Below are 21,788 nucleotides of genomic sequence, written 5' to 3'. Positions count from 1 at the left end.
ATGGAGAGGGGGCCGCTTACCTCTGCCCCAGCTGTATGGAGAGGGGGCCGCTTACCTCTGCCCCAGCTGTATGGAGAGGGGGCCGCTTACCTCTGCCCCAGCTGTATGGAGAGGAGGCCGCTTACCTCTGCCCCAGCTGTATGGAGAGGGGGCCGCTTACATCTGCCCCAGCTGTATGGGGAGGGGGCCGCTTACCTCTGCCCCAGCTGTATGGAGAGGGGGCCGCTTACCTCTGACCCAGCTGTATGGAGAGGGGCCGCTTACCTCTGACTCAGCTGTATGGAGAGGGGGCCGCTTACCTCTGCCCCAGCTGTATGGAGAGGAGGCCGCTTACCTCTGCCCCAGCTGTATGGAGAGGGGGCCGCTTACATCTGCCCCAGCTGTATGGGGAGGGGGCCGCTTACCTCTGCCCCAGCTGTATGGAGAGGGGGCCGCTTACCTCTGACCCAGCTGTATGGAGAGGGGCCGCTTACCTCTGACTCAGCTGTATGGAGAGGGGGCCGCTTACCTCTGCCTCTGCTGTATGGAGAGGGGGCCGCTTACCTCTGCCCCAGCTGTATGGAGAGGGGGCCGCTTACCTCTGCCCCAGCTGTATGGAGAGGGGGCCGCTTACCTCTGCCCCAGCTGTATGGAGAGGGGGCCGCTTACCTCTGCCCCAGCTGTATGGAGAGGGGGCCGCTTACCTCTGCCCCAGCTGTATGGAGAGGGGGCCGCTTACCTCTGCCCCAGCTGTATGGAGAGGGGGCCGCTTACCTCTGACCCAGCTGTATGGAGAGGGGGCCGCTTACCTCTGACTCAGCTGTATGGAGAGGGGGCCGCTTACCTCTGCCCCAGCTGTATGGAGAGGGGGCCGCTTACCTCTGCCCCAGCTGTATGGAGAGGGGGCCGCTTACCTCTGCCCCTGCTGTATGGAGAGGGGGCCGCTTACCTCTGCCCCGGCTGTATGGAGAGGGGGCCGCTTACCTCTGCCCCGGCTGTATGGAGAGGGGGCCGCTTACCTCTGCCCCGGCTGTATGGAGAGGGGGCCGCTTACCTCTGCCCCGGCTGTATGGAGAGGGGGCCGCTTACCTCTGCCCCAGCTGTATGGAGAGGGGGCCGCTTACCTCTGCCCCAGCTGTATGGAGAGGGAGCCGCTTACCTCTGCCCCCACTGTATGGAGAGGGAGCCGCTTACCTCTGCCCCAGCTGTATGGAGAGGGGGCCGCTTACCTCTGCCCCAGCTGTATGGGGAGGGGGCCGCTTACCTCTGCCCCCGCTGTATGGAGAGGGGGCCGCTTACCTCTGCCCCAGCTGTATGGAGAGGGAGCCGCTTACATCTGCCCCAGCTGTATGGAGAGGGGGCCGCTTACCTCTGCCCCAGCTGTATGGAGAGGGGGCCGCTTACCTCTGCCCCAGCTGTATGGGGAGGGGGCCGCTTACCTCTGCCCCCGCTGTATGGAGAGGGGGCCGCTTACCTCTGCCCCAGCTGTATGGGGAGGGGGCCGCTTACCTCTGCCCCCGCTGTATGGAGAGGGGGCCGCTTACCTCTGCCCCCGCTGTATGGAGAGGGGGCCGCTTACATCTGCCCCAGCTGTATGGAGAGGGGGCCGCTTACCTCTGCCCCCGCTGTATGGAGAGGGGGCCGCTTACCTCTGCCCCAGCTGTATGGAGAGGGGGCCGCTTACCTCTGCCCCAGCTGTATGGAGAGGGGGCCGCTTACCTCTGCCCCAGCTGTATGGAGAGGGGGCCGCTTACCTCTGCCCCAGCTGTATGGGGAGGGGGCCGCTTACCTCTGCCCCAGCTGTATGGAGAGGGGGCCGCTTACCTCTGCCCCCGCTGTATGGGGAGGGGGCCGCTTACCTGTGCCCCAGCTGTATGGAGAGGGGCCGCTTACCTCTGCCCCACTGTATGGAGAGGGGGCCGCTTACCTCTGCCCCCGCTGTATGGAGAGGGGGCCGCTTACCTCTGCCCCAGCTGTATGGGGAGGGGGCCGCTTACCTCTGCCCCCGCTGTATGGAGAGGGGGCCGCTTACCTCTGCCCCAGCTGTATGGAGAGGGGGCCGCTTACCTCTGCCCCAGCTGTATGGAGAGGGGGCCGCTTACCTCTGCCCCAGCTGTATGGAGAGGGGGCCGCTTACATCTGCCCCCGCTGTATGGAGAGGGGGCCGCTTACCTCTGCCCCAGCTGTATGGGGAGGGGGCCGCTTACCTCTGCCCCCGCTGTATGGAGAGGGGGCCGCTTACCTCTGCCCCAGCTGTATGGAGAGGGGGCCGCTTACCTCTGCCCCAGCTGTATGGAGAGGGGGCCGCTTACCTCTGCCCCAGCTGTATGGAGAGGGGGCCGCTTACATCTGCCCCAGCTGTATGGAGAGGGGGCCGCTTACCTCTGCCTCTGCTGTATGGAGAGGGGGCCGCTTACCTCTGCCCCAGCTGTATGGAGAGGGGGCCGCTTACATCTGCCCCCGCTGTATGGAGAGGGGGCCGCTTACCTCTGCCCCAGCTGTATGGGGAGGGGGCCGCTTACCTCTGCCCCAGCTGTATGGAGAGGGGCCGCTTACCTCTGCCCCAGCTGTATGGAGAGGGGGCCGCTTACCTCTGCCCCAGCTGTATGGAGAGGGGGCCGCTTACCTCTGCCCCAGCTGTATGGAGAGGGGGCCGCTTACATCTGCCCCAGCTGTATGGAGGGGGCCGCTTACCTCTGCCCCAGCTGTATGGAGAGGGGGCCGCTTACCTCTGCCCCAGCTGTATGGAGAGGGGGCCGCTTACCTCTGCCCCCGCTGTATGGAGAGGGGGCCGCTTACCTCTGCCCCCGCTGTATGGAGAGGGGGCCGCTTACCTCTGCTCCAGCTGTATGGAGAGGGGGCCGCTTACCTCTGCCCCATTCACCTTCTGCCGGAGACAGCGCCATTCCTGAATGCAGCGGGTCACGTCCGCACTCTGGTACTCTCAGTGAGTGTAAACACAGCAGGATTTCACCTTCTCACCAGAAACAACATATTTCCATTCACTGACAGCAAGCAGAGATCCGAACAATGATAAACAACTATACACAAAGCAAGAAAGCATCATTCACACCGGAAACCGCATATATAGGACTTCTGACACACACAGCAAAACGTCCTATTCACTGACGAACAGGAAAACCGCACGGACAAATGACTACCGGCAGAGCTCTAGCATCGCACCGACCTGACTCCCCGCACCGGCCTCGCCCACCTCTGCTACACTCAGCTGATACCGGCAATCTCTACGCAGGCGTAAGGAAAACCTGTCAGTGTGAAACCCTGTAAGTCCAACGCGCATGCGTCAAGTTCCTCTCCTAAGGCATGTACGCATGCGCGGTTTACTGTACGCAAGCGCAGTACTTGGAAATTCGAATTCAATAAACTTTATTTAAACAAAAACAGTAAAAACCAGGAAGAAGGTTGGAACGGAAGCCGCAGTGGCTCAAATATCTCACTGAATTGAATGCAAGGCTGAAGGGTTTTGTTGACAGGTGGAACCGGAATGGAGGACGATGCTCCTGTGATTTACGGGCTGGAGTTCCAGGTGTGTTCTCCATGTTTTATATATATGTATAGTGTATATATGCATGTTTTACCCATAATAGTGCACACAGCTCTAGTATATATATATACACACACACACACACATCTATATCTGTGGTCACTGCACGCATCATTTTTCTTGTTGCTATTGGGAACCACCCGACTGACCACCTATTATTATGGGATAGTCACTTTCCCATCATTTCGCACGGGATGTGCCGCGCTCACATAGAGATTTTACTTCCCAGAATGCAAGTCACCAGAGCAAAGGATGAGGCAGCAAGGAGTGCTGGGAGATTTCAGCTCTGAAGCTGGCAGAATTTTGAATGCAGTGCCAGAATATATAACTGTAAATGAAGATGCGTCCGTGATCAGCGGACTAAGGCTACGTTCACATTAGCATTGTGTTGGGCGCAGCCGCGGCGACGCATGCATCATGCGCCCCTATATTTAACATGGGGGAGCCTGGACATGCGTTGTCTTGGGTACTGTGACGCATGCGTCATTTTTGGCGCAAGTGTCAGGGCGCAGAGGACGCTGCAAGTAGAATTTTTTTTGCGTCCAAAATCAAGCCAAAAATGGACGCATGCGTAAAGAAAAGAATGCGTTTTTGCATGCGTTTTGCATGCGTTGTGCGTTGCGTCGCCGACGCAACACACAACAACGCAAATGTGAACGTAGCCTAATATCGGCATTTACAGCCCTTTTCTCCGTGTAATGGTGACCCATGTTGTTGGTTTTGTCGGCGCACTGTGGGAGGGAGCATTATTAGTTTCGTTATTGCTGCGGGTTATAGGATATGGATGTTTGCAGACAGTTTTTCTTTACTTCAGAGCAGGTATTGTGGGGCTAAAAATAATTTTTGCAAATGATGACAAATTTCCTGTGATTAGTTTTTCCCTTCTCGACCTTCCATGGCTGAGCTGGAAATATCTCTATCCAGGCTCCGATCACTGGAAGAGGAGCTGCAGCAGCAGAGAGTGGCCGGACAACGCTAATTACATGATTCCCACAGGAGTGCACATAGGAAAGAGAGCAACTATGTTTTTAGAATTTGGGAGAAACACGGAATTCACAACTCTGATGTCAGCACCCTGGCACCGATGAGTCTTGATGAGGAGGCGAGTAGGGGTCAGACACTCCTGATTCATCAAGAAGTTTGTGCCTCCCTCAAATCTTACTCCAGTGCCTGGTTGTAGTCATGTTTCTGGCTGCGTCACTCTCCTGCTGCACCCCCGTCCTGCCTCCGCTCCACCAAAAGTCACAAAATGTTTGTGCAGCTACAAGTTGTGGAAAAGTTTTAGCCAGTTTTCAAAGCAATTTTCTCCAGAATTCTGGTGAAACTGCTTTGATGACTCCGTGTTTAGTAACGGCGAAATCTTTCAGCTGCGGCCAAGAAAACGAAATCTCCAAGCACTACCAAATACTCGGACGACCCCCAAGCATGCTCAAGAAATCTCGTGTAACGAGTATATTCGCTCATCACTAATCTTAAGTTTTAAAGCTGAAGTCTTAAGCCGGTAAAGTTTTACTTTTATTCTACTTCCACATGTAGCAAATATTTTATATGTACCTGCCTGAAATCGGCTGGGCAAGGAGTTGGGCAAGCTGAAAAGCCCCCCGAGGCAAATGTTAGAATTTGTTTCAGCTTTGTGGCATTGTGCTTTGGGGTAGTCTGGTGCCACCTGCAGGTCATTTTACCTTACTGCAGGTTTATGAAAATTAATGTTTAAAATGTATTTTGTGATCACATCGTGGATGTGTGGTTTGTTTGGCTATTTTCTTGATGAAGGGGGCAAGTTTACCTTTCAAATGGTGTATCATTTGTGTGGGGTGCAGTATGAACGGAGATACAAAGTAATCACTGAAAAAGAGTGTTTTGAAATAATATAGAAGGATTAGTGCTCACCATTAGGGGTGCTTAAAGGACGTAACTCTTCATTATGAGTCTGGGACTGACCTTCTGGCTTGTGGGATCCCAAAATGCTGGCGGCTTCCATCAGCATACCATGTCAGTTTGTGCGCTCAGTTACCCATCTATACCTCCTGTGTTAGTGATCGGACTGTGCTGCTTTAATGCAATCCATGAGATCTCTCCATATTCTCTGAGTAACAATAATAAACCAACACTATACCCATACCTGTCCGGCATACAGTCAGTCCCACGCAGTAATCCATATCTAGGGGAATGTACAGTTTACAACCGGGAGCGCTGCCAATGCGATCGCCCCCAGCTGTAAACTACTGGTGAATAAATGAGACGCTGCGGTCACAGGCTCAGTAACTAGCGGTGACGTCACTAAGTCTGTGCTCGCTTCTTCTCATTCATTCCCCAATAGTTTACAGCCGGGCCGGTCGCATTAGCAGCGCTCCCGGTTGTAAACTGTACATTCCCCTAGATATGGATTACTGCGTGGGACTGACTGTATGTTTTTACAGGAGATTGAGGGCTTCGCCTGGATTGGCAGACTAATAAAGATGGGAAACTTTGTGGTGTATGATTTAATTACAATACTTTATTCTTACTGTGTGGTGTTTTATTAACCCTTTAACAACTACAGGATTAGTAATGGAGAGGTGTCTTATTGACAACTCTCCATTACTAAACCGGCTTGATTTCACCTTACAATAGGAAGGTGACAATAACCCCTCATTATCCCACTTGCCACCGCTATAGGGCAAGTGGGAAGAACCGGGCAAAGCTCCTGATAGACCGGGCAAGCTCTAATAGATGCGCCTTTTCTGGGCAGCTGCGGGTTGCTGGTTTTAGGCTGGGGGGCCATATCCATGGCCCCTTACCAGCCTGATAATAGCAGCCCGCCACTGTGAGTATTGCCAGGTTGGTTTAAAATCATAGGGAGGACCCCACGTCTGTTTTTTCTTTCATTCGTTCTCCCCTGCTCGCCGGCAAACCTGGGGAGAAGGGATGACAGCCGGCTTCAGCACCACACGCAGGGGAACAGCGCTTACAGTACCGCTGCTTTTCCAGTGGGCGTGCGTGTGCACGGAGGACAGTGTGCACTGTTCTACGTGTGGCACGTTTTCCGGCCCGTGTGTCCGGGTAAAAACGGACATGTCTGCGTGTTTTGCACACGGACAAACGGTCTGTCAAAACACGCTGACATGTGGATAGACCCATTCATTTGAATGAGTCTACGTGTGTCAGTGTCTCCAGTACGTAAGAGAAAATGTCACTACACGTACCGGAGACACTGATGTGTGAAACCGGCCTAAAACCGCATCAGGAGACAGAAAACGCCTTCCTAAAGGGAATTCCACTTAAAAACTCGTCATGTTTGACCATCTCATAAAAACCTCTGTGTGCACAAAACCTTAGATTACGTTCACACTTTTTTTTTTTTTTTACAATGGTCTAAAACATCTGGATTTCAAGCAGCAGATACTTTAGGAATCATTCTTTTTTTTTCTGTATTTTTTTATTTTTTGCACATTTTTTCAGTCTTTTTTTGGTAGTTTTCTTATGTTTTATTGTAGGGGTTGTTCCCTTTCAGTAAATGAAATAAAGAATATTATACAGTACCTTGCGAAAGTATTCGGCTCCCTGGAACTTTTCAACCTTTTCCCACATATCATGCTTCGCACATAAAGATACAAAGGTAAATTTTTGGTGAAGAATCAACAACAAGTGGAACACAATTGTGAATTTCAACGAAATTTATTAGTTATTTTAAATTTTTGTGGAAATTCGAAAAGTGGGACGTGCAATATTATTCAGCCCCTTTAACTTAATACTTTGTTGCGCCTCCTTTTGCTGCGATTACAGCTGCAAGTCGCCTGGGGAATGTCTCTATCAGTTTTGTACATCGAGAGACTGAAATTCTTGCCCATTCTTCCTTGGCAAACAGCTCGAGCTCAGTGAGGTTTGATGGAGATCGTTTGTGAACAGCAGTTTTCAGCTCTTTCCACAGATTCTCGATTGGATTGAGGTCGGGACTTTGACTTGGCCATTCTAACACCTGGATATGTTTATTTGTGAACCATTCCATTGTAGATTTTGCTTTATGCTTGGGATCATTGTCTTGTTTGAAGACAAATCTCCGTCCCAGTCTCAGGTCTTTTGCAGACTCCAACAGGTTTTCTTCAAGAATGGTCCTGTATTTGGCTCCATCTATCTTCCCATCTTCCCTGTCCCTGCTGAAGAAAAGCAGGCGCAAATCATGATGCTGCCACCACCATGTTTGACAGTGGGGATGGTGTGTTCAGGGTGATGAGCTGTATTGCCTTTACGCCAAACATATCGTTTGGCATTGTTGCCAAAAGTTCGTTTTTGGTTTCATCTGACCAGAGCACCTTCTTCCACATGTTTGGTGTGTCTCCCAGGTGGCTTGTTGCAAACTTTAAATTACACTTTTTATGGATATCTTTGAGAAATGGCTTTCTTCTTGCCACTCTTCCATAAAGGCCAGATTTGTGCAGTGTATGACTGATTGTTGTTCTATGGACAGACTGTCCCACCTCAGCTGTAGATCTCTGCTGTTCATCCAGAGTGATCATGGGCCTCTTGGCTGCATCTCTGATCAGTCTGCTCCTTGTTTAAAATGAAACTTTAGAGGGATGGCCGGGTCTTGGTAGATTTGCAGTGGTATGATGCTCCTTCCATTTGAATATGATCGCTTTTTGGAAATCATTTTGTATCCAAATCCGGCTTTAAACTTCTCCACAACAGTATCACGGACCTGCCTGTTGTGTCCTTGGTCTTCATGATGCTGTCTGTGCTTCAAACAGAACCCTGAGACTATCACAGAGCAGGTGCATTTATATGGAGACTTGATTACACCTAGGTGGATTATATTTATCATCATTAGGCATTTAGGACAACATTGTATCATTCAGAGATCCACAATGAACTTCTGGAGTGAGTTTGCTGCACTGAAAGTAAAGGGGCCGAATAATATTGCACGCCCCACTTCTCAGTTTTTGAATTTCAACAAAAATGTAAAATAACCAATAAATTTCATTCAACTTCAAAATTGTGTTCCACTTGTTGTTGATTCTTCACCAAAAATTTACATTTGGTATCTTTATGTTTGAAGCATGATATGTGGGAAAAGGTTGAAAAGTTCCAGGGACCTGAATTATTTCACAAGTCACTGTAAATAAGCAAACCACGCTATACTCCCTTTTTTCGGGTCTACCGGAGAGTTTAGTCGCTGCTTCCGGTCTGTGACATTGGATGCGGCGCCGATGTCATGTCGACCACGTGGCAGCCAGTTAGTGTTAACAGTGGCTCTTAGCGGGTTGTTCCATGTACACGGGAGTCGCTGAGCTCTCGGATTGTAGCCTATATGCCGGCAGCACTGTATTCAATGCCACAGGACGGGGAAGGTGATTCCTTGTTTCTTTATTATAACCTGAGACATTCATTTATTGAAAGGGAACAATCTCTTTAAATCCATTAAGTAAGGAATAAAACTCACATTTTTGCTGTGGAAACACTGAAAAATACACTTATATAGACACCCGGGCGTTTTCCGACCAGTTTTTTTGCCTTTCCATTGACTTGTTTTGTGAAGTACAGAGTGTCTTTCTAGCAGAAGACTCCTAAAGAATTGTCAGATCATTTCTTTTAAAGTCTTGGTGGTTTTGAAAGCATGAAGCATTTCATAAGATGCACAAAAGCCTGAACATATGAACAGCAAGAGGTTTTCACATAGAAATGAATTGGTCCATTCTTTTGTCTTGTCAGCGCTTTTCCTGGTGTTTTTCAGAGTGGACCCACTCAAAAACCATCGGGAAAAGTCGCAGTGTGACCATGCCCTTAGTGTTTTCTTTAGACATGGAACCTGCATTTGGTCTGGAGATTATTAAGGTGAGGGGCGGAATCCGTCCATTCTTCTCCAAGGACTCTTGCAAAAAATCTTAGGGATGAAGGGGAATTTTGGTATGAAACAGTTGTGGCATATAAAAAAAAAATGGTGAAAATGAACAACGTTTTGTAAAACGATCTTCCGTCAGATGTAATTTATAATAGAACGTTAGTGCGGTCGTCCCAGGATCTCCCACTGACTTTACACAACCGGGAAATTCTGCTCCTACTCTGCAGTGACGTTCTACAATGGAGCTAGGCCCGATTGTGTAGCTGTGGGAGTGGGATCCGGTTGTCAGAGGCAGCTAGAGTCCCCATAGAGAAGGCGGAGAGCGTTTATTACTGTCTGCGCCTTCTCCATCGCTGTATACATAGGTCTAAACAAGCGCTGTGTACACAGTAATAGGTAGCGCTTCCTCCTCCATACACAGCGGTCATGTGTATAATTATGAGACCTAGTCGTCAGCACCGCTATGCATCCAGGAGGAGGTATTTCCACTGTAACTGTAGCCAGTATACCAGCCCCAGGTGAAAATATTTCAATATTTACCGTAAATTCCCCCCGAAAGGTCTTTTATGACCTTATGGAGAGCACAACGTGTGAAATAAATGAAGAATAAATTGCGGATAAAAAAATGTATAAAAAACTCGTTACAGAATGGAAAACAAATGTTGAAATGTATGCATGCGCCGGCGCACTATGTCCCGGAAGTATTTTGCTGTGTTCCGGGACATAGTGCGCCGGCGCATGCGCACTAATGGTTTTCGCAGTTGGGCAAAGCATACTGCGCGTGCGCAAGTCAAGATTGCTTTGCGCACTTGTTAACTAGGGAGGAAAGCGAATCAACGGCAAGTCAATTTCTCGACCAGCGTGCGGCCAGCGGGAAAGAAGGGGTTAATAAAAGACCCGAAAACACCGCCCATATGAGCCAAAAAAGGACCCGCCAAATTCAGGTGACAGGTTCCCTTTAACTTAACCTTCGCAATACTTACTGTGCTGGAGGAAATAAAACTCTGAAATTTATTATTTTGATGCCATTATGCGTAGTGAAACATATCTCCCCTCTATTACATTACCAGTGACTGTCACATTAGATTATGTATAAACAACAATGTTATGTACTGAAAAAATCATCTAGCCCTTATTTTTAATCTGTTATATTATCTGCCATTACTCCCTCTTGTGGTCGGCATTCCACAGCCTGACTGCTCTAACTGTAAAGAACCCTTTCCTAGTTAGTTGCCGGAATTGCCTTTCTTCCACCCACAATGAGTTCCCCTGGTCCTCAGTATGGTCTTTGGAAGGAATAAGTCATGCTCCAGTGTTTTGTATTGACCACACATATACTAATACATGTAAATGAGATCTCCTCTGAGGCGTCTTTTTTTCTAAGCTAAACACGCCCAACTTTCCAGGTCATCATTCCTGACAGCACTATGGAGGTCGTCTTTCTTATCCTTACTGGGACAGGAAACAATGAGAGGTTAAAAGGTCCCTCCCATCTCCACCCCTCAGTGTTTTTCCTGTCCCAGTGAGGATAGGAACGACAAGAGAAGACCTCTGGCGTATGTCTACTGGCTGTACCTGGCAGACTTGGCGTGGATTGGAGAAGCCCAGCCTCTCCCTTCCCGCTGTCAAGGGGTCTGTAGCCGACGCCCTCCGATGGGGGGTCCGTCAGCCTACCTGGTAAACGCTGCTCCCGGGCTGCGAGCCGCTTCCTCCTACCGGGAGGCTCTCTGCTCCGGCGTCTGCCTCCGGCATGCTTCTGGTGGTGTCATCTCTGCAGACTGGGCAGAGCACTTCCGGGTCGTGGCCAGTGTGCTTTCCACAGTGGAACGCAGGAAGTATCCGGCGAAGCAAGGATCATAAAGGCGCCTCAGATGTATGCTTGGATATGGAGGAATCTGCCAAAGTTGACGTTACTTCTGAACATGGCCAGGGGCACGTGAGTAGAGGACTAGTGAGATACCCGCTCACAGCCACTGACACTCTGACAAATCTGACCAGGAGGAAGGGGAAATGAATGCCACCCTCCAGAGGGAGGGAAGAGATACCTTTTCTCCTCTGAGGACACGGATGAACTCCTACGGGCAGTCAGGAGCACTATACAGGTGGAAACCCAGAAGCCTCTCTCTATTCAGGATGAGATGTTCAGTGGGTTGAGATCCCAGAGGAACAGGGTCTTCCCGGTTAACAGCCACATCCGCTCGATGATCATGGTGGAGTGGGAAGACGCTGAGAAAGGGCTGGTTATACCCAGGGACTTTAAGCTTTGCCTGCCCTTCAAGCCAGAGGACATTAAAGCCTGGGAGGAGATCCTCAAGATCGATGTACCCATAGCCAAGGTGGCGAAGAGGACTTTGATCCCATTCGAGGATTCTTCTAACCTGAAAGAGGCGATGGAGCTGAAGGCAGATGGTCTCTTTAAGAGAACCTGTGAGACGTTGGCGGCTATAATTCGTGCCAATATCATGGCAATCTCGGTAGCTCACTCCATACACCTATGGGTCGATGACCTGGATGAACACCTAAAGTCAAAAACCCCCAGGGACACTATCCTGAAATCCCTTCCCCTCCTAAAGCTAGCTACCGGGTTCATGGCTGACGCATCTGCAGAAACTGTTAGATTCACAGCCAGGAATGAAGCCTTATCTAATGCTACCCGGCGAGCTATTTGTCTAAAAACATGGTCAGGGGATACACAGTCCAAAAACATGCTGTGTTCCATTCCCTTCTCAGGTGATAGTGTTTGGTCCTGTTCTAGATGATATTCTAGAAAAGGCATCAGACAAAAAGAAAGGGTTCCCTGAGGATAAACCAAAAAAGTATCAGCCCTTTTGTAGACCCCAACTCAACCAGAGGTCAGGCTAAATCAGGCAGATTGAGCTATTCCAAGGGAGGTAGAGGTAAGGACACCATCTTTTTTTCGGGGTGAGGCTCAGTAAGAAAGTGACGCCGTGAGAGTGGGGGGATGGCTAGGATGGTACCTGGAAAGTTGGCAGATGTCAGAAAATCAGTGGGTGTTGGGGGATATTCTCTTCTGGGTACAGAGGAGTTTACTCAGACCCTGCCAAGGAGGTTCATAATATCGAGCTCCCGCCTCCAGTCTGCCGTTTCCCTCATGTGGTCAGATGTTCAGGATCTCCTAAAGATCAGGGCAATAGTGCTGTTATCCGAGCAAGAAAAATGCAAGGGTCACTACTCCATTCTCTTTTCGGTCAAAAAACCCTCGGGAGAGAGTCGGACAATAATAAATCTGAAACCTCTAAATATCTGGTTAAATTACAAAAAGTTCAAAATGGAGTCCATCAGGTCCACAGTCCCCCTGATAGACAAAAACGCAGTGATGTGTAACCTAGACCTAAAAAAATAAAATGCGTACTTTCCTATCCATGCTTCCTTCCAGCAGTACTTAAGGTTCACTCTAAAGGTCTAGGGGAGAGTCCTTCACTACTAATTCTGTTGCTTCCCTTCAGCACCCTGAGTTGTCACCAAGCTAGTGGCGGAAGTGATCGCCTACCTAAGGAAGCTAGATATTATCATAGTCCCCTACCTAGACGACTTCCTGATCATATCCAGCTCCAGGGAACACCTCATGGAGCACTGTCAGACCTTGGTCTGCACATTACAGGGCCTGGGATGGGTGATAAACTGGAAGAAGTCGGATCTCTCTCCAGAATCCAGAAAGTGATTCCTGGGGGCTCTCCTAGACTCTCAGCTAAGAACATCTTTCTTGCCAGTAGAGAAGCAGGGGACAGGATCCATCAATTCTCAGGAGGCCGTTGTTCCACCAGGGAGGCAATGCGGATTCTGGGACTAATGACCTCATGGTCTCAGCCGAGTCCCTGGTCTCAGCCGACTCCCTGTGTTCATTGGAGTCAGTTCCCCCTGCGGGGTCTCCAGGGGGCCATTCAATCTGACTGGGATAAATGCCAGCTGTCCCTAGATCCCGTGATGCCCTTCTCTGCCTCAGTGAGGAGATCTCTATGCTGGTGGACCATTATGGAAAATCTCCAGACGGGAGTTCCCTGGGTTCTCTTTCCCTGCGCAGTAATCACCATTGATGCAAGTCAGCAAGGCTGGGGTGGTCATATGGAAGGGAGATACTTTCAAGGAACGTAGAGACCAGAAATCAGAACCAGGTCCTCAAACTACAGAAAACTGTACGCAGTGTAGGAAGTCCTATTCCAGGTCTAGTCGGTAGTCAGGGGCAGGCATGTAAGAATGACCTCCTCTCCCTCTAATTCCAAGAGTACTAAGGAAAGTACAGGAAGAAAGGGCAAAGATCATTTTGGTAGTGCCCTTCTGGCCAAGGAGTTGGTTTCCTCTGCTGAGGAAGATGTCAGTGGAAGAGCCCATCCTGCTTCCACGAAGAAAAGACCTTCTCTGCCAGGGCCCAGGCCTTTCGGCATGGATCCTGAGCGGCAGGTCCTGAGATTAAGGGATTTGTCCTATGATGTAATATCTACACTTCAGGCAGCTGCTGCTTGACATTGAGAACTGCTGCTCAGCTTACTTGTAACCAGAATACCCAAGTCCTTCTCTAGTTCTGTAGTATATTCCCATTTAATGTATATACAGCAATAGGATTACTCCGTCCTAGGTGCAATGCTCTACATTTATCAACGTTAAACCGCATTTGCCAAGAGTTTGTCCATTCAGACATCTTATCCAGATCGTTTTGCAATATTGTAATGACAAGGTCAGATTTTAGTATCCTATATAGTTTGGTGTCATCAGCAAAGACTGACAATTTACTCTCAATCTCATCCACAAGGTCTGTAGTAATTACTTAATGTATGCACATAAACTAAGACTTTGCCCCATGCTGTGCTCAGGCTTCAAGAAATAGGAGAAAAAGACTTTGCAGTGTATCCTATACGGAGACTGCATAGGCTGTGCGCAAAGTCTCTTGAGGTTTTTTTTTAGAGCGAGTACATTCCAAATAAAAAAAAAAAACGGGGGCGTGGCCTGGAGCTCGAGTGGAGCAGACGTGGGTGACACGAGCTCCCTGGATTTCTACACTTGGGGACCCCATAACCGTGTCAAAGCCCCGGGGAACCCGGCAATTGTGAGCCCTGGGAGTCTCCAAACAGACTCAGCCTAACTTCAGTGCCGAGAGAAGGCGCCGGCGGGAGCACGCAGCACCACAGCCGGACGGCGCCATCACAGATCCTTTCTGCAGCCCGGCAGTGAGGGAGCCCCTTCAGCGGAGGAGCGGCACACAGCAGAGCCCCAGAGCGGTCACGGAGCAGTGAGGCAAGGAGGGGGATCGCGGCGCTGAGCGGCTGGTCCGGTGAGTCGGGGAGCAGTGGCGGCGCGGGGGGAGACCGCGCACACCCCAGCAGCAGGCAGCGCACAGAGGTAACGGCGGTCCGGACCACTCACCCAGGAGAGACTACCACGCCGCCCGTCCCTATCGTCCCCTCACTCCCACCTCTTCTGCCCGAGCCCTGCCGGACGTAGGTGAAGAGCGGAGGCTTGCGGGACATTATAGCAGGAGCAGTCCCTGTTCTTCCTCCCCCACCCTTGGGCCTGTATTTTGGCGCCAATCGCCGCCATTAAAAGCAGGAGCGGGAACAGCTCCTCCACAGTGACGTCACACAGCCCTGAGAGCAGCATCGGTCTGAAGAGATTATACTGCACCGCCAGAGCCCTGGTTTAACCCCTGAACAGCTAACCAGAGAGGATACTGGCGGTGAGAGGTAAAGATCTTATCATCCCAGAGGGCTCACGGGTCTGCCATCGCCCAGCAGCTACGGAACTATCACGCCGGTATCTATTAACCCCGGCGTTCCCACGCTTCATCTCCCGCTCCTCTGCAAAAGGTAACCAGGCACCTTCCTCTGCGGGGGTGAGCGGACTCAGGAGGGAAGAGATCCCTGTGATCACCGAGAACACGACCATCGGCAGTAGGGGCGATAAGTTCCCCTCCAGGAGACACTAGTAGTTGGGTCACAAGCCATATAAGACCTGAGGCATGTAGAGCACTGCTGACGCCCTTAAAACGCGGCACCTATTAGCTGCAGAAAGCAGCAGGCTGCATCTTATAACTGGGGCTGATAAAATTAAGCTTGGTAACATTAGCTTTCAGACTGCACTACTACCCCTCACATATAACCTGTCCCGCAACTAAGTGAAGTGAATTAGGAGATAAGACTGTATTGACGGGGCGCATGCGCGGGGTCCAGCAATGACAGATATGTTGTGCTGAGCTCTGCTACCCGTCGGACCCCATTTAACCCTTTCCAGCGACCGGAGCACAGTAAATATTCTCCCTCCCCGGGGACAGCGTGTCTTTGAGAGTGAGACGATCTGCAATGCCAAAAAAGGGAAGCACGACACAGCCAGCAGGCCGCACCATTTCAGAACTACTTATGAGCGGCACCCCATCCAAAATGGCTGCAGCAGCTAATCCTCCAATAACCTCTGCAACCCAAGGCGACGGGAGCGCAGAGCAGGATGACATTCCCCCACAATCGGATGCGATGATCTCAACGGCTGCCCTCACGAGATCACTGCATGAGACCTTTAGAGAGGAACTCAGAACCGCTATGCAGGGTATCTCATCCCAGTTACAAGATTTAGCCCAGCGCACAAACAACCTGGAGGAAAAAATGGAGGCTGTCTCAGATGCGCTAGAGGAAGATCAGGGAACTCTCAAGCTACAGGCTGACCGCATTTCTGAGCTAGAATTAAAATGTGAGGACTGAGAATAGATCTAGAAGGAGCAACATACGAATTAGGGGCCTTCCTGAACATGTTGTTGCCCTTAAAGATACAGCAACAGCCCTTTTCACGGCCCTTTTACCGGACCTGGACCCGACCCTTCTCCATATTACAAGAATACACAGGGCACTGGGCAAGCCGCGGTCTAATGATATGCCAAGAGATGTAATACTAAAAATGCATTATGAGGAGACACGCGATCAAATCTTGCTGGCAGCTAGAAACCACCCTATCTTACCCGGCCTACCAGACTCAGTACACATCTACGCGGACATTGCACCCTCCACACTGGCCAGGAGAAGGGCTCTCAGGTCAATTACGGCCTCGCTACAAGAAGCCCAGGTTAAATATAGGTGGGGCTTCCCATTTGCCCTTATCTTCACTTTCAAATCCCAACTCTATACCTGCCGGTCACTAGAGGAGGGATCTCGGGCCCTAATTAGGGCTGGTATCGCACTATCCTCAGAGACATCCTCACTCCCACAGAGAAAGCCCAGGCCTGTAAGGGAATGGAAGAATACCCCCAGAACAAGAAGTCAAAACACTCAAGTCACTTGACTCACATAACCCAGGGCTTGACATCCTCAAAATTCTCTCTGTGTCCCTGGATTCTGTTGTGGGACCAGATGTCGGTTCTGACCAGCTCTGAAACTGGGTCACTTACCTAGCAGTTAATGCTCGGTCTATTTACAGTTGTACTGTTTATTATTATATTTTCAAGCATCCTAATCCCCATTCCTTTCCGCCTATCCCTCCCCCCTTTTCCTTTCCCCTCTTTATCTCTCCCCCCCCCCTCTCTCCTCTTTTCCCTTTACTATAAAGTCAATCTCAGATGATTCAAGGGTTGGGGTCCTCGGGGTCGCAACATGCTGCCCAAACTCGGTGAATCTTGGTGTCCTTCTTAATATGGGACTCCAGATCGCCGCATCTTGTGGGCTCAATGCCCTTTGGAAAATTTATGTCATGTTCTGCGTCAATGTCTTCCCCCTGTTTGTCTCTTCCCTTTTGTTTCCACATAGAGATTATTGCTGTTGTGGTGAATTTGTGGGTCGGGGTCGGGTGGAGGAAGATGGTTTGCCTCTTATTAGCAGTGTCCACTTAATTTAACATGTGTAGAGTGCTTTCCCATAATGTGCGGGGCTTCAACTCACCTCTAAAACGCAAAAAGGCCTTCCTCGATTATCACAAACATAACCCAGACGTAATCTGCCTTCAGGAAACCCATTTCTCTAATTCCTCCCACCCCAAATTCCTAGATACACATTATTCGAAATTCTTCCTTTCTACTTGGGACCGCAAAACGAGGGGTGTGGCTATACTAATCAAAAACAGTCTTCCACTCCAACCCACTAACACGTACTCAGATCCTGAGGGCAGGTTCATTATCCTGATGGGGACCCTGCAGGGTCTAAATATATGCATTGTCAATGGCTACCTGCCAACTGCCACTCAGACCCGGGTCATACGTCTAATTCTATCTAAATTAGCCTCATTCTCATATCATCACCTCATATGGTGTGGTGACTTTAATCTCACTTTAAGCCCGTCACTCGACAGCAGCTCACTGAATCGAGCAGACATATCTAAAACAGACAGGAAAAAAATCCTACAAATGCTGAAAGTACATTGTCTGGCAGATGTCTGGCGAGAACTAAATGGCCCTCAGAGGGGATATACATATTTCTCCCCCGCACAAAAGCCCTATTCCAGAATTGACTTACATCTCAACTCCTCCAGAACACTCCCCTCGGTCTTATACTCCCGACATGTAGTATCATCTTGGTCAGACCATGATGCCGTTCTCTCTGTTTTTAACTTTAATATTACCACTTCTAGGTTGTTCAGGTGGAGACTGAACGAGTCCCTATTAACAGACCCAACGGTCTTATCTACTATAAAGGAGGAGCTAAACCTATATTTCCAAACTAACAATACCACTGACGTGTCCCCGGGAACTATATGGATGGCTCTCAAAAAATTTATAACAGGGTCCCTGATCAAGATTGCCTCTAACAAGAAAAAACAAAGGTCAGAACTACAATTGCAATTAGAAAAAAAACTCTCAAAATTAGAACAGGCAAACCAAAACTTCCCGTCACTTTATCTAATCAAGAAAATCAGTGAAACTAAATTACAACTCAATACCATTTTAACAAATAGATCAGAAAGGGCCCTGACATGGACTAAATCTACTTTTCACAAATATGCTAACAAACCAAGCAGCATGTTGGCCCGTAAACTTAGGAGTAGGGAGCTTCTGAACAATATCCCAGCCATTAAAGATCCTACAGGACATGTCACTGCCCACCCAGATGTAATATATAAAACATTCCAGCAATACTATCAAAACCTATACTCCCTCCCGCAGCCCACTTCCCCGACTCGCATCCAAAGTTTCCTCAAAGATCTGACACTACCTAAAGTCCCGGATTCAGATATAGCACATCTATAAGCTCCAATTAACTCTGATGAAATAAAAACAACGATTAAAAATTTTAAAAAAAACAAGGCGCCCGGGCCTGATGGGCTCACGGCACTGTACTATAAAAAATTCGACAGCCTACTTATACCTCACATACAAAGCTTTTGTAATGCTCTTTTAAACGGAGCTCAAATGCCTCCTGAATTTTACACCGCTCACGTAACTGTAATCCCAAAACCGAAGAAGGATCATCTCTACCCTAAAAATTATAGGCCTATCTCATTGCTAAACATAGATTTAAAAATTTTCACATCCATAATCACGGCCAGACTAAATAAAATACTGTCCACTCTAATCCACCGGGACCAGGTAGGGTTCATCCCCAAAAGACAGGGCCCTGACAATATCAGGAGAAACCTTAATCTAATACACTCGGCAAATCACTCCAAGCAGTCCTTACTCCTACTAGCACTCGACATAGAGAAAGCCTTTGACTCGGTATCATGGTCATACTTGTTCGAAGTCTTCGGTAAATTTGTTTTCCCGAGTGGTATCACCTCTTGTCTCAAACTTCTATATGATCACCCCCAGGCATATCTGAAACTACCCTCAAACCAGCCTACCCCTATTAACATACAACGCGGTACTAGGCAGGGATGCCCGCTTTCCCCAGCCTTATTTGCCCTAGCCATGGAGCCCCTGGCAGAAACTATTAGAGCCAACCCTAACATTAATGGACCTACAATTAGAGATGACCAATACAAGGCTAGCCTCTTTGCGGATGACCTACTCTTATCCATAGTCAACCCCACTATAACACTCCCAAACCTTTTCGTTGTCCTCCACGAATTCGAACTGGTCTCTGGTCTCAAGATTAACGTTGACAAATCTGAAGCCTTGTTCATTAACACCCCCAGGGAAACTCAAACAACATAACAACACAATTTAAGTTTACCAGAAATGAGCAGTACTTAACCTATCTCGGTCGACTTTATTTAAATGGAACTATGCCCCCTTAACCCCTTCATGACCGGGGGATTTTTCGTTTTTCCGTGTTCGTTTTTCGCTCCCCTCCTTCCCAGAGCCATAACTTTTTTATTTTTCCGTCAATTTGGCCATGTGAGGGCTTATTTTTTGCGGGACGAGTTGTACTTTTGAACGACATCATTGGTTTTAGCATGTCGTGTACTAGAAAACGGGAAAAAAATTCCAAGTGCGGTGAAATTGCAAAAAAAGTGCAATCCCACATTGGTCTTTTGTTTGGCTTTTTTGCTAGGTTCACTAAATGCTAAAAATGACCTGCCATTATGATTCTCCAGGTCATTACGAGTTCATAGACACCAAACATGACTAGGTTATTTTTTTATCTAAGTGGTGAAAAAAAATTCCAAACTTTGCTAAAAAAAAAAGAAGAAAAAATTGCGCAATTTTCCGATACTCGTAGCGTCTCCATTTTTCATCATCTGGGGTCGGTTGAGGGCTTATTTTTTGCGTGCCGAGATGATGTTTTTAATGACAGCATTTCGGTGCAGATACGTTCTTTTGATCGCCCGTTATTGCATTTTAATGCAATGTCGCGGCGACCAAAAAAACGTAATTCTGGCGTTTCGAATTTTTTTCCCGCTACGCTGTTTAGCGATCAGGTTAATACTTTTTTTTAATTGATAGATCGGGCGATTCTGAGCGCGGCGATACCAAATATGCGTAGATTTGATATTTTTTTTATTGATTTATTTTGATTGGGGCGAAAGGGGGGTGATTTAAACTTTTATGTTTTTTTTATTTTTTTCACATTTTTTTTAAATTTTTTTTTTTAACTTTTGCCATGCTTCAATAGCCTCCATGAGAGGCTAGAAGCAGGCACAACGCGATCGGCTCTGCTACATAGCAGCGATCTGCTGATCGCTGCTATGTAGCAGAATTGCACGTGTGCTGTGAGCGCCGACCACAGGGTGGCGCTCACAGCGACGGGCAATCAGTAACCATAGAGGTCTCAAGGACCTCTATGGTTACCATTCACAAACATCGCCGACCCCCGATCATGTGACGGGGGTCGGCGATGACGTCATTTCCGGCCGCCCGGCCGGAAGCGGTAGTTGAATGCCGCTGTCTGCGTTTGACAGCGGCATTTAACTAGTTAATAGGTGCGGGCAGATCCCGATTCTGCCCGCGCCTATTACGGGCACATGTCAGCTGTTCAAAACAGCTGACATGTCCCGGCTTTGGTGCGGGCTCACCGCGGGGCCCTGCATCAAAGCAGGGGAGCCGGCATCGGACGGTATAGTACGTCCGATGTTGGTAAGGGGTTAATTGGAAATCTCAAATCAGACCTCTCCAGATGGTCATCTATGTCCCTATCCTGGTTGGGTAGACTTCACGCCATTAAGATGGTCTCCTTACCACGATTTCTGTATATTTTCCGCTCTTTGCCCATTCCTTTACCCTCCAAAACGTCACTAGATATACATAACACGATCTCCAAATTTATATGGCAGGGGAAAAGACCTAGGATAAGACTAAAAACCATGTTTATTAATAGAAGACGAGGAGGTATGTCTCTACCCAACTTCAATTTATACTATAGAGCGGCTCAGTTAGCTCAACTAATAAGTGCCAACGCGGACAAACATAACACACCCAGATGGGTGAATCTCGAATCTCACCTCCTGACCCCATTCTCCCTACCAGGCCTCATGTGGTCGTTGCAGAGACTCCCGAGGGGGCTCCACACATCAGCTCCATTCACAGCACATTCCCTGATGCTATGGAGAAAGGAAAGATTTAAACACTCTCTACAATCCAAAACTTCCTTAATGACGCATATCTTTCATAACCCAGCTTTTCTTCCAGGGTTGGAACCTCGCCCTTTCCACTGGTGGATATCTAGGGGTTTAATTACCCTCAAAAATCTTACATCGCCTTTTAACATCCTACTCACCAAACAAGAGTTTATCCAAAAGCACTCCCCACCAAATTCTGAAATTTTACATATCATCCAAATCTTTCATTTTGCTGAACAAATTTTAGGACAAGGTGTCACTCACCGCCCATCAGGTTATGAGCAAATGTGTTTGTATGACCCATTGGGCAAGGGAGCTATCTCTTTGATATACTCAACCCTAAATGCAATATCAGAGGAAGTAAAACTCCAATATATGATTCAATGGGAAAGAGACTTTAATAAGATAATGTCCCCATTGGAGTGGCAAAAATGCTGCTGCTCTCTCTCCAAGGGTAGTCTCCAAACCTCATTAGTTGAAACATCCATCAAGCTCCTACATAGG

General features: G+C 48.7%; 2 protein-coding genes across 2 annotated transcripts in view; one reads left to right on the top strand and one right to left on the bottom strand.

Annotated features, from left to right (window-relative positions):
- The window catches only part of TRAPPC12 (trafficking protein particle complex subunit 12), a 148,766-nt gene extending 145,472 nt beyond the window's left edge, over nt 1-3,294 (bottom strand). The window contains exon 1 of the mRNA XM_069728040.1: nt 3,167-3,294. The gene's annotated coding sequence lies outside the window, so the exon portion shown is untranslated. The remainder of the gene's footprint in view (nt 1-3,166) is intronic.
- Nucleotides 3,295-3,386: 92 nt separating this feature from the next.
- EIPR1 (EARP complex and GARP complex interacting protein 1) overlaps nt 3,387-21,788 on the top strand; it is a 279,911-nt gene continuing 261,509 nt past the window's right edge. The window contains exon 1 of the mRNA XM_069728039.1: nt 3,387-3,526. Within this exon, the coding sequence (XP_069584140.1) occupies nt 3,485-3,526 (42 nt within the window). The 5' untranslated portion in view covers nt 3,387-3,484. The remainder of the gene's footprint in view (nt 3,527-21,788) is intronic.

The sequence above is a fragment of the Ranitomeya imitator genome, chromosome 5 (genome assembly GCF_032444005.1).
Source record: "Ranitomeya imitator isolate aRanImi1 chromosome 5, aRanImi1.pri, whole genome shotgun sequence".
NCBI lineage: Eukaryota > Metazoa > Chordata > Amphibia > Anura > Dendrobatidae > Ranitomeya > Ranitomeya imitator.
This window is presented reverse-complemented; position numbering and strand designations above follow the sequence as displayed.